The sequence below is a fragment of the Argopecten irradians genome, chromosome 11 (assembly GCF_041381155.1).
Source record: "Argopecten irradians isolate NY chromosome 11, Ai_NY, whole genome shotgun sequence".
In the NCBI taxonomy this organism is placed as follows: domain Eukaryota; kingdom Metazoa; phylum Mollusca; class Bivalvia; order Pectinida; family Pectinidae; genus Argopecten; species Argopecten irradians.
In genome coordinates this window covers 39,349,053-39,361,430 of record NC_091144.1, presented here as the reverse complement: position 1 = coordinate 39,361,430, position 12,378 = coordinate 39,349,053, and the positions used below count along the sequence as shown (strand labels likewise).

The window sequence follows — 12,378 nt, the reverse complement described above, 5'->3', positions numbered from 1 at the left end:
AAAATAATAACGACTGACTAGTGAGCGCTTTCGCCCCATTCAAGGTATAACGCGTGTGTCCCGCGGGAAAAGTCTCCCTTGAATGGGGCGAAAGCGCTCACTAGTCAGTCGTTATTGTTTTTATTTCTTATATATATATATATATATATATATATATACCCAAGATAGGAATGAGTAGTTTTGTCTCATATCACATCATTTATGAGAACTTGTATACTGAAGTTTCACAGTTTCATGAACATTTCTAAACTTTAAGGAATTCTTTAATCTATATTAATAACTTCAAATTTTCCATAGGAAAGCATTACAGATTTTGGAAGGCTCGTTAACTTAAGATTTTTTCCATAACTTTTGTTATGTTCTCCTGTGTAGAATTTTAAGTTAAGGAAATCCTTGAAATTAAGGAATATTCATAAAAATGGGCCCTGCATGGTCCCGGTTTTGGCCTTTCAGGAGGCAATTTTCTATATGACATCATAATACATGAAACAATAGTACTAGTCTTACCCAGGCAGTTGTGCAGTAAATATACCATAGCTTTGTTGTTCTAGACAGACCTATATATATCTAACTGATACAGAAAATATAAGAGAAATAAAGAGGGTTTTAGCTCACCTGGCCGGAATGGCCGGTGAGCTTATGTCTTACCGCGGCGTCCGTCCTCCGTCTGTCAACATTTCCTATAAATCGCTACTTGTCCTAGAGTTCTGCATGGATTGTGACCAAATTTGGCCACAAACATCCTTTGGGGAAGGGGAACAGAACTTGTATAAATTTTGACTCTGACGCCTTGGGGGCAGGAGGGACGGGGCCCAATAGGGGAAATAGAGGTAAATCCTATAAATCACTACTTTTCCTAGAGTTCTGCATGGATTGTGACCAAATTTTGCCACAAACATCCTTGGGGGAAGGAGATCAGAACTTCTATAAATTTTTAGCTCTGACCCCCCAGGGGCAAAAGGGGCGAGACCCAATAGGGGATGTAGAGGTAAATCCTTTTAAATGGCTACTTGTCTTAGAGTTCTGCATGGATTGTAACCAAATTTGGCCATAAACATCCTTAGGGGTAGGGGAACCTGTATAAATTTTGGCTCTGACCCCCGAGGGCAGGAGTGCGGGGCCCAATAGGGGAACTACAGGTAAATCCTATTAATCACTACTTGTCCTAGAGTTCTGCATGGATTGTGACTAAATTTGGCCACAAATATCCTTGGAGGAAGGGGAACAGAACTTGTATAAATTTTGGTTCTGACCCCTCAGGAGCAGAAGGGGGGCAGGGCCCAATAGGGGAATTAGAGGTAAATCCTATAAATCACTACTTTTCCTAGAGTTCTGCATGGATTGTGACCAAAATTGGCCTCAAACATTCATGGGGGAAAGGGAACAGAGTTTGTATAAATTTTGTCTCTAACCCCCCAGGAGCAGGAGCGGTGGGGCCAAATAGGGGAATTAGAGGCAAATATTCAAATTCCTTCAGAAAAGAAACAATGAACATGTATCCGGAACATTACTTGGAATTACAAACCACGTGAGCGATACAGGCCCTCTGGGCCTCTTGTTTCCTTAAATGTGTCCATAAAGACAGCCATAATAATGTTTAGACGTTTTCCAAGACATCAACTCCAATTTATAGCTTACTCAATCAGATTTCTTTTTTTTTCTTTGTTGTTTTTCATGTCTCAGATAAAATAAGAGCATTTCACTGATGTGTTGGCTGACAATGTATACTCCCTAATTGGCCTTTTCATGTAAAACAATTCTGCCATTTCACAGGGTTTGCTTCCTATTTCAGATGGGACACAGTATTTGAATAGTGAGATATTGATCCTAACGGCGAATTTCCCACGGTTCCAAGCATGGCATGTATGTGTGATCGAGTTACGTTTCTCGCTACATCATATTAATCTGTACCTTTAGCATGAAGTCGTTTATTTCACTATTACCATGTAAATTGAATAAGATGAAAATTAAATGAATGTTGAGAATCAGATGTAATCTAATTTCTACATGTTCTTTGATGCTGAAAATTTTAGTCAATATTTCAGGCTTTATATTTTTATTTGAAAAATTTTGTGTTATGAAGCTTCTGTTATTTACAACAATCGTACAAAATATCTGAAACTTTTGTTGTATCTTAAGATCATAGACACTAAATGATGCTATCGTTGGGTTCAGTGGAGGAACGGCGGAGGGGCTTCTCTACCTGTCTCTATGTATCAGTAATCAGCAAAATTTACCTTGACAACACTTTAACTCATTCATCCCTGAAATTTCATAATGGACTTGTCTAGTCTTTGATTTAGAAGAGTCTAAATGTGCCTAATGAGGGGTAAAAAAAAATGAGATCACCTGAGAAGGAGCCTATCATGCAACTGTAATTTTTGTGAATTGTGTCTCTAGTAATCTACAGTTTTGACTTATCCCACGCTACTGATTCAAATCAAATGCAAAAAATAAAACTGTTTTGGCTTATAACTATCAGGTCAGTCAACATTGTAAATAATCTGCATGCATGCGTTTTACTTATAATAGCCCAAGGGTCTGTGAGGGTGGCCTGAAAAGGGATTCAGACATGGTAGAATCAAACAATGGGCTTTAAATTAAGATTGACGATTCTTAACTCATTTACCCCTGAAGACACATTTGGACTCTTCTAGTTCAAGGACTGGAGCATTCCATTATGATTTTCCAGGGGTAAATGGGTTAAGTTGCTTTTCAAGAATGGTAAAGTTCAATTGGCCCTGAGGTCTCTGGTGTTTCCCTCCAAAGATATTTATGTAGGTCTATGGTTTATTCATGTAGAGTTTGGATTATTTTTATTCTGTTGTGTAGTTAAGTGGTAGTCGGCCAGTACAAGCCTTACAGGACAAACTAACTCACGGTATGGGGGATACGTGTGGAAGGATGTTAATTGCTGGAGAATCTGTCTACGCTGGAACTGCAAGAAATCTTGGTCAATTTCATTTAGAAGGTAAGACAATAATCAGTAAACGTCTACAGGATTAAGATCTCTGATGAAGATTTTGAGGACCTGTTGCACGATTAAATGTAGCAATTTTCATTTCAAAACACACACACAACACAAAGATTAAAATTTGCTGCTTGAAGAAAATCTTCTATCAATGAATTGATATAGATGGTAATTGGCGGAGATAAACTTGCAAAACTCGGATCTCAAAAATCGTGAAAATTAAAACCGCACAGAAAAAGGAAGTTGTTTTACAGTAATCTACTGCATATTCTTCATATCTTTCCTGTCATTCCTGACTCCTGACTGCAATCCTAACCATTTTTATGTACGGAGTTATAGGCTTACAGGAATTTCAAGTTTATGGCAACTCTACATATACAAAATTAAATTCACTCCAGCTGTATGTTTTACTTTTCAGTCTAGCTGTACTGAAAGAGTGGGGTGATTTCAGTCCAGCTGTATGTGTATGAACATTTTATTTTTTCAGTCTAGCTGTACTGAATGTGTTTTATTTTTCAGTCCAGCTGTATGTGTATGAACATTTTACTTTTCAGTTCAGCTGTACTGAATGTGGTTTATTTTTCAGTCCAGCTGTATGTGTATGAAATTTTATTTTCAGTTTATTTGTTTATTTTCAGTCCAGCTGTATGTGTATGAACATTTTATTTTTTCAGTCTAGCTGTACTGAATGTGGTTTATTTTTCAGTCCAGCTGTATGCATATGAACATGCCCTGGTCCTCCTCCACCCTCAGTCTGGTACAGTTTCTCTACTGAACAACAGAAATCTAGATTCAATACACTTTTATGATGGGGTACGTATTCAAAGACAAATTCAAAAAATTCATGACGTTTTCATTGCTTGTATAAAACAAAACTTGGCTTTTGCATTGAAGAACTCTATATGGTCCGAGAGTGATCTAGCTGTCTCTATTCTGCAACAGGTTTTTGACTCAATAGATATTCAGACATCCATATACATATGTGTGACACAGTATATTTACACATATATACTCTATAGGGGTGTCCGTATATTTATAGAATCCTAATCCTGTGGTCCTATATGTAGGAACCAGGATCGACCAGTGTAGTTGACCCTATTTTTTTAACGCCAATCCTCCTAAACTACTGAGACAATTTCAATGAAACTTGGCCCCAATGTTGGGGACCATGTGTAGATATAGATGCAGGGTTTTATTTCCCTAATTTTGATTGCCATGGTAACCTGGTCGCTATACACAAGTTTTATAAAATGGCCATCAAGTCAGGTATTAGTTAGCCATTGCTTTACAGCCCTAGTTTTTACAAACCACCAAAATTGATGATACCACATAATAGTATTGACCTGTTATAACCATGCTGTAAAAGAGGATATTTTTGTGAGTGCTTAATTTTGAGATTTGCAAGCATAATTCAGCATTCACTGTGTTGTTATTTTCATGATAAATAAACCTTCAGACTTTCAGCTACTCAGTTAATACATTCACAAAATATTATGCGCAGGGAAATAAAGTGTTTGTGATCCTGCAACCTTTGCGTCATTTGCAGAAATTCTCCCCTCATGTATTGAATTTCCACATTTTTGCAAGATCGCAACAGCTCTTCATTTTGAAATATCTTCATGCACCAGCCCTATAACTGCGATGCTGTTTAATTTTCTCTGTTGTTTATTATTGTTAATGATTATTGATATTTTTTTTCTTTAGGGAACTGGCAGTGTTCTTGCTGTGTTGTTCTTGGTTGTCAAGGAGACTGCTAAATCCTCTTTACCAACATTCCTGACGTCAGAGAGCAATCACATCTACCTCAGTTTAACACCAAAGACACAGGCCTACAAACACATGTACTCAGAGGTAGAGATTTTATCAGGGAGCTTCATCTTGCACTTTGACTTATTTAATTTGCATAAAAGTGATGGAAGGATATGTATATGTTACTTCAACCTGATGATTCCTCATAAATTTCTTGATAAGTTTGTTGGCTAATGGGATTCAGCATGGCTTTTAAGCAGCTAACTTGGATTTCAACAATAAAAGCAATTCTGAATTACTTTTTGGGCTACGGCTGCTGAGTTGTTATGATTTCCTGACATCTTACCACAAGCCCTCCATTTCTGGGTCATACGTTAGTTCAAATCCCATGTGGGGCAGTTGCCAGGTACTGACTGCTGGTCGGTAGTTTTTCTCTGGTTACTCTGGTTTTCTTCCATCAATACTTCTGGCACATCTTTATATGACCATGGTTAAACTAATAAAACCAAACAATTACTGTTGTTCTTCAATTTTATAAATATTGATAGAATAAAGTTATATATTGGGGATCAAAGTTGTTTGAAGTAGAGTTTTGTTATGTGTATGGTTATATGGGTGAAAGTAGATTACTTGGTATATTCTAAGGGAGATAATTGTAACTCTAATTTATTCGAGTTATTCCCCTTTATTGGAATTCTCTTATTATAAAAATGACATGTTTTGGGAGAAGATAAAAAGACGTGGAACTGGAAAGACGTGTTTTCTTGTTTCTATCAATAAAATGTAGAGCGAGTTCCCCAGACTCGACCTCTCATCGACGACAGTTGACTCCGGATTTTTTTTTTTTCTTGTTAGATTTTGCCAGCATGGAAGACAGAGTCTAGTCTACCAGCGTTTATAAGGTGTGACACTTTACCCTCAGAGTACAACAACACGTAAGTAATGCAACTTGTTACTCATTAAAACATAACACATCAGTCTGGAAGATATTAATTCTATTCTAACATTAAATCTGTTAGATATTCATCTATAAGACCTTAGGTAATTCTGTAAAGTGTTTGGTCTGTCATGCGTTCATAAGATTAATCATTGAGACATTAATTCTCAACGATATCAATGCTGTAAAAAAATCTTTCGTTTATTCTTGAAGACATTGATTCTGTATGATAAGAACTCGCTGTAAAGTATCAGTTCTGTAAAATGTTAATTGTGGAATTTTTGTTTTTTCGTTTTTTTGTTTTGTAATTTTGATTTGTGATTTTCATTTGTAACATTGATTTTGACAGATATAATTACCTACAGAATAAGTATGAGATGAGCCCACCGACTGTTCAACTTACTGGGTTTCCGCGCGCTTTAGCAACTCTTCCCGACCTCAAACTGTAAGTTATCATGCTAACAAGTTCACAAAAAAGTCAATATTCTACAAGTATAGTAAAACCTAACTTAGCAAACACCTCTGTATGAAGACCACCTCTGTATTAAGACCACCTCTGTATAAAGACCACCTCTGTATAAAGACCACCTCTGTATAAAGACCACCTAACTATCAGGGGTAAATGAGTTAATTTTTAAATGTCATAATATTGGATGCATACATTAAAGGGAGATAACTCTGTATTATGTACAGACGACATTGTTTTAACATGTTCAAAAAATGTCAACCACAACATTCTAATCTGTTTGAATATTCTGCTTTTAACATTTTATTAATCTATTTTTAGCTTCCTAGCTCACTTCTCAGCCAGTAGTGTAAGCGATGTCTCCATTCCAGAGGTGGCTATTCCGGCCATTCGTAATGTTGTCCAACCTCTGGATACAGATAGAAGTATCGCAGCAGAGAATCGCAAGCCGGGGGAGGAGGTCGAGTCGGAGGATAAAACAGCAGAGGTAAAATGTACTGATCATTACAAGTAATAATTCATAAATATTAAAGTGTTATTGGAGTCAAACATCAAAAGGCAGATGCCCTATAGTAATCAAATTGTCCGTCTGCCATCTATATGCAAAACAGCAAAATTCTTAAAAAAAAATTTTTTTTACCATACTCTTCATTTAGTTTGCCTTCTTTGTTGCAAAATTTTAATTATTTATCTGTTAGAAAAATTCATTAGACAAAATTGAAGAGAATTTTTATTGAAAATGAGGCTGTTATTAAAATGAATCATAAACTTTCTGGTCTTTGTCTGAAACATCCTTGGTTGCATATATAAATTATGTGTCAGGGCCTCTTGGCGTCACCCCAATAGACATTGGTGTTTATATTCCATTATAGACCTTGGTGTCGTCTGCTGAGATTAACGGTGTGTGTATGTTTTAGATTGTAGTGAACATCATCGGAGGTGTACAGGGGATCCACATGAACACTCTGTGCGATACACTAATGGACATCACCAAGGATAGAATTAAGTAGGTACAAGTTAATGCCCTTGTATATCTCATTGCCTATTTATTCAATAATTATTACAATAATTATTATAACAAATATGCAATTAAAATTGCTATGATAAGAAGAATTGTACGTAAAAGATAATCTAAACCAACATTATTTTCACCATGACTTAATTTTGCATTTTCATGGCAAACCTTTTTGCGGCGTTTTGATTTTGCGATTTTGACTCATTCGGTTCCAAATTAAATATACCTGTGTTTCATGATATTTCGCAACAATTTATTTTTCATGATTTATAATCATCAGCAAAATAAACAAAATTTAATCACCCATGAAAATAGTTTGCTTTAGAGTTACAGTTTTAATGATATGGACATATTTGCTATGATTGGCCCCCGGGGTCTGATGAATGTGGCTCCAGAAGAGGGGATAAACTGTATTCAATATCAGCATCAACTAAGAATAATGAGAAAGAACAGCCCTCAGGGAGACACTATTAATGTTAGTATCTTTTTTCACAGGTGGACTGTTCTAAGGCAGCCTCTGGATTCGCCCGATTCTTTCATCCCCGGCCAATTACAAATGTCCTTGACCTCCCTGGTCAGTAACAACAGGAAACGGAGGTCAGTGGTGATGTCCACTACATCAAAGGCTCGGGTCTTAGTGGTCACTCCAACGTAAGTCAAACATCCAACATATATATGTTCTTTATCAATGGTTAGAGTTTTAGTCTCACTCCAACGTTAGTCATCCAATATATATATAGGGAGGGGGGGGGGGAGAAGGTTTAGTGGGAATTAAAACTCTGCGAATGTTTTCTGTTAACGAAACTGCGAATATGTGTCCTGCGAATTTCAAGTGCTATAAAGTATTAGAAAAACAGGTGACAGGTTGTGGAGATGGTGATCAAAAAACTGCTGTTTTTAGAAAAGGATTTTGTTCATTGTTACTTGTTGCCATTAAGTTGTATGACAAAATTGTGTGTATTATTTCCCAATTAATTGAATTAAATTCTATTTAGTATATAGTTTGACTGACATTTTTAGGTTATGTTTATAACAATAATATGCCTGGTTCATTTACCTAATGTAGATTTAATTTTGTAGGAACGTGGACGTTTTACAAGTGGTACAAGCCATACATTGTCATCCAGATCCTGAGGTCAGAAAGGTCACCAAAATAGGTAACAAATAATTATTAATAATAATGTAATAAAAAGGACGCATATCAAAGGAAAGACAGTGTATGCATGTTAACTGCAACAGATTAATGTGCCATGAGTACAGAAAAAGTTAAAATATGGCTGACTTTTTTAGAGGTTTTTCATCCACAACTTACATATTTGTTACTTACCAATATTTTTTACGGCGAATACTGTATGTGAAATCGACATTATATGGTAATTTGTTACAGGAAGTGTGACAGTGTGTGTGGATCCTCTTAACGCCTACATGGAGCGACGGTAAGTCATACGGAGGCCAGAAAATATTTGGTCCCATATCTGATTAAATTCAATAGAAATTGTTAGGCGTAGCATATTTTTATGTCCCTGTCATGAATTGGGAGGATGTAGTGTTACCCACATCCTATCCTGCCTTGATTCACCCCTGAAAATTCATAATGGACTATTCCAATCTTTGAATCAGAAGTGTCCAAATCTATCTTCAGGGGTAAATGAGTGAATGGAAGAGAATGGAGGTGAAGGCATTTAGTCTAACAGATATTATATTGTTGAATAAAGAAAAGTTGACATCAAAATATTGATAAATCGAACAAAAAGATGCAAAAACAAAAATTTTCAATGAAATGTTGTTTTCAATTTATTATCTCCCCTTAGAATGAAGGATGATATAAAAAAAAGTGGTTCATCTTTCTCTTCCTCATCATCTACTGATATCTCGTCAAGATATTAACTTTTGAACCATTGAAGAGAATATGGTAATGAATCTGGGAGTATACTTGAATGTCCTAATAGTGATATTCCTTGCACTACCATTTGGCTAGCTGTCTGAGTATCATTTTCAATTTTGAAATTAGGGGCATCAATTGATCATGTCTGCAACATTACATTAATATTTATTTTATCCACCTAATTTTCATACAATGAACATATCATTTAATTAAGTTTATGCACATCTATATTGCAGGTTAACACTGCCTAATTTCCTTAATGACTGTGCTCAGGGCTGGGTCAATAACATTCTCTTCACCTCCTCTACGTCTGTCAAGGTAAGCTGACAGTACTCAAATATGGTATCCCCTCCTTGTATTTTGAGAATAAAAAAAGGCAGCCATCTTGTATAGTAGTTTCGTTAAACAAGATTTTTTTCACGGCAACTTAATTTCGCGTTTTCATGCCCAACAACATTTACAAAGTTCAAATTAAAACAGATCTATCAAAGATGAGTGATAAGATTTTTCATGGATCTCTTGTTAATATTTCAAACTTTATTTCACAGAACCAATCTTTGTTGACGATTCAGAATCTGCTACGGTCAATAAACACAGATGTAGCATTTTTCCTTGCTGAGCACGGCAAGGTGACAAGGTGAGTTAATAAAATTGTGAGATCCTCAATATTATTTTAACTGAATCCTCGGTGGCCAAGATGGCCGACTGGTACAGGTTCTGATAACTTCTCCATCTTAAGCCTTCTACAACGGGTCCACAATGTGTGAATATTGTTTATCTGATATTTCTTAACCTATGACAAGCTATAGTATAGCTGGTTATTTTCGCAGGGATTCCATTTTTAGCTCACCTGGTCCAAAGGACCGAGGTGAGCTTATGGGATACCGCAGCGTCCGGCGTCCGGCGTCCGTGAACAATCGACTTCTTCTCCATAACCGCTGGTCGGATTTCAATAAAATTTGACTGGTAGCATCCTTATGGACTACTAACTGAAAATTGTACAAATGATGGGGCTGACCCCTGGGGGCCTGAGGGGCGGGCCAAAAGGGGTCAATTTGGCTATTTCCATATAAACGACTTCTTCTCTGAAATCAAGCATGGGATAGCACCCATAATGCAATGGTAGCATCCTTATAGGGTGGGGATTCAAAATTGTACAAATGATGGGGCTGACCCCCCGGGGGCCTGAGGGGCGGGGTCAAATGGGGTCAATTTGGCTATTTCCATATAAACGACTTCTTCTCTGAAACTAAGCATGAGATAGCACTCATAATGCAATTGTAGTATCGTTATAGGGTGGGGATTCAAAATTGTACAAATGATGGGGCTGACTCTTGGAGGGGCTGAGGGGCGGGGTCAAAAGGGGTCAATTTGGCTATTTCCATATAAACGACTTCTTCTCTGAAACCAAGCATGGGATAGCACCAATAATGCAATGATATCATCCTTATAGGGTGGGGATTCAAAATTGTACAAATATTGGGGCTGACCTCCCGAGGACCTGAGGGGCGGGGTCAAAAGGGGCCAATTTGGCTATTTCCATATAAACGACTTCTTCTCTGAAACTAAGTATGGTATAGCACCCATAATGCAATGGTAGCATCCTTATAGGGTGGGGATTCAAAATTGTGCAAATGATAGGGCTGACCCCCCGGGGGCCTGAGGGGCGGGGTCAAAAGGGGTCAATTTGGCTATTTCCATATAAATGACTTCTTCTCTGAAACTAAGCATGGTATAGCACCCATAATGCAATGGTAGCATCCTTGTAGGCTGGGGATTCCAAATTGAGCAAATGATAGGGCTGACCCCCGGGGGCCTGAGGGGCGGGGTCAAAAGTGGTCAATTTCCATATAAATGACTTTTTCTCTGCAACTTAACATGGGATTGCGCTCATAATGCAATGGTTACATCCTTATAGGGTTTGGATTCAAAATTTTGCAAATGATGGGGCTGACCCCCCGGGAGCCTGAAGGGTGGGGTAAAAAGGGATCAATTTAGCTATTTCCATATAAATGACTTCTTCTCTGCAACTAAGAATGGAAGAGCACTTATAATGCAATGGTAGCATCCTTATAGGGTTGGGATTTGAAATTGTACAAATGATAGGGCTGACACCCGGGGCCTTAAACGGCAATAGATGCGAGGTCAAAAAGATCAATTAGGCTGCTATTTTCATATAAATTACTTTGTCTCTGAACCTATGTATTGGATAGCATATTTGTATGGTATCAATAGCATCATTGTATGGTTGTGATTCAAAATTAAACTTTGGGAGTCAATTTTGCTTATTTTTCTAATTGTCAGATTCTTGTGATAATTACTAACAAAAAACCAGGTGAGCGATACAGGCCCTCTGGGCCTCTTGTTTCGATTATGCAGGCGATTGCTATGATTGCAAAAATTTGATCGGTGAAATATTGAGAAATGATTTTTTAGCAAAAATGTTGACCCAAGTTAATAGTAATATCTATAGAGTATTTACCATAAATTCAATGCTCAAGGGAAGAGCAACTGAATATCTTAACTGTTTCAAGATGTCATCTGAAAACAATCATTTCAATTACCGATATGTCTGTAGTGTATCATGGTGAAAGACTCTAGTTTGGTTTAATTAGTTTTACATCCTATCAACAGCTAGGATCATTTAAGGGCATACCAGTTTAAAGGAATGGAGAAAGCCGGAGTACATGGAGAAAAACCACTGATCTGTGGTCACTACCTGCCATGACTGCTTGCAACCAAAGTTGGAAGGCTTCTGGTAATATGTATTTTATGTAAGTTGTCTATCTGTTGAACAGGAGTATGGACATTGATGCAATGTTGTCGGAGACAGCCTTTATGCAGGACGAAAAAGTTCGAGCGAGACATCTTCTGTGTCCAGGCTGGTATGTATGAATGTGTTAAAATGTATAAGACTGTTTTTCTGAGAATCAAACTGTAACTGTATACAGTATTCTTTCATACCTACGGGTGTAATACTGGCTGGTCTAGGGCAATACACTCATGCCGCCTGAGGCTGTATTGCATGGCTACCTTTGCAATAAACCACGTGACGTCACAGCGTCAACAAGATTTCTATTTCCTCTGTAAAATTTCAATTTTTTTTTTCACAAACTTGCTGGTTTTACTATAAAAGATGCAAACAACAGATTTTTTTTGAAAATATCATGAAAAATTGACTTTCAGCCGTGGATTTCTTCAAATTTATTTTAAAATGGCGGGATATTATAGTTGTTAAATTGCAATAAAAGGTCGAGGTATGACAGAAAAATACTCTTTCATAATTGGATATGAAGGATAGGGATATTCTACCCTCGGGATCACAAAATATTGCAAAACCCTCGGCAAGCCACGG

At 37.1% G+C, this 12,378-nt stretch overlaps 1 protein-coding gene across 1 annotated transcript in view; it reads left to right on the top strand.

The window, feature by feature from the left end:
- The window catches only part of LOC138335533 (dynein axonemal assembly factor 9-like), a 76,919-nt gene that overhangs the window by 59,975 nt on the left and 4,566 nt on the right, over positions 1 to 12,378 (top strand). Inside the window, exons 21-34 of the mRNA XM_069284667.1 lie at positions 1,793 to 1,863; positions 2,833 to 2,971; positions 3,678 to 3,784; positions 4,676 to 4,822; positions 5,576 to 5,655; positions 6,007 to 6,102; positions 6,445 to 6,610; positions 7,041 to 7,129; positions 7,634 to 7,789; positions 8,219 to 8,295; positions 8,526 to 8,574; positions 9,260 to 9,341; positions 9,572 to 9,660; positions 11,822 to 11,908. Coding sequence (XP_069140768.1) covers positions 1,793 to 1,863; positions 2,833 to 2,971; positions 3,678 to 3,784; positions 4,676 to 4,822; positions 5,576 to 5,655; positions 6,007 to 6,102; positions 6,445 to 6,610; positions 7,041 to 7,129; positions 7,634 to 7,789; positions 8,219 to 8,295; positions 8,526 to 8,574; positions 9,260 to 9,341; positions 9,572 to 9,660; positions 11,822 to 11,908 — 1,435 coding nt within the window. The remainder of the gene's footprint in view (positions 1 to 1,792; positions 1,864 to 2,832; positions 2,972 to 3,677; positions 3,785 to 4,675; positions 4,823 to 5,575; positions 5,656 to 6,006; positions 6,103 to 6,444; positions 6,611 to 7,040; positions 7,130 to 7,633; positions 7,790 to 8,218; positions 8,296 to 8,525; positions 8,575 to 9,259; positions 9,342 to 9,571; positions 9,661 to 11,821; positions 11,909 to 12,378) is intronic.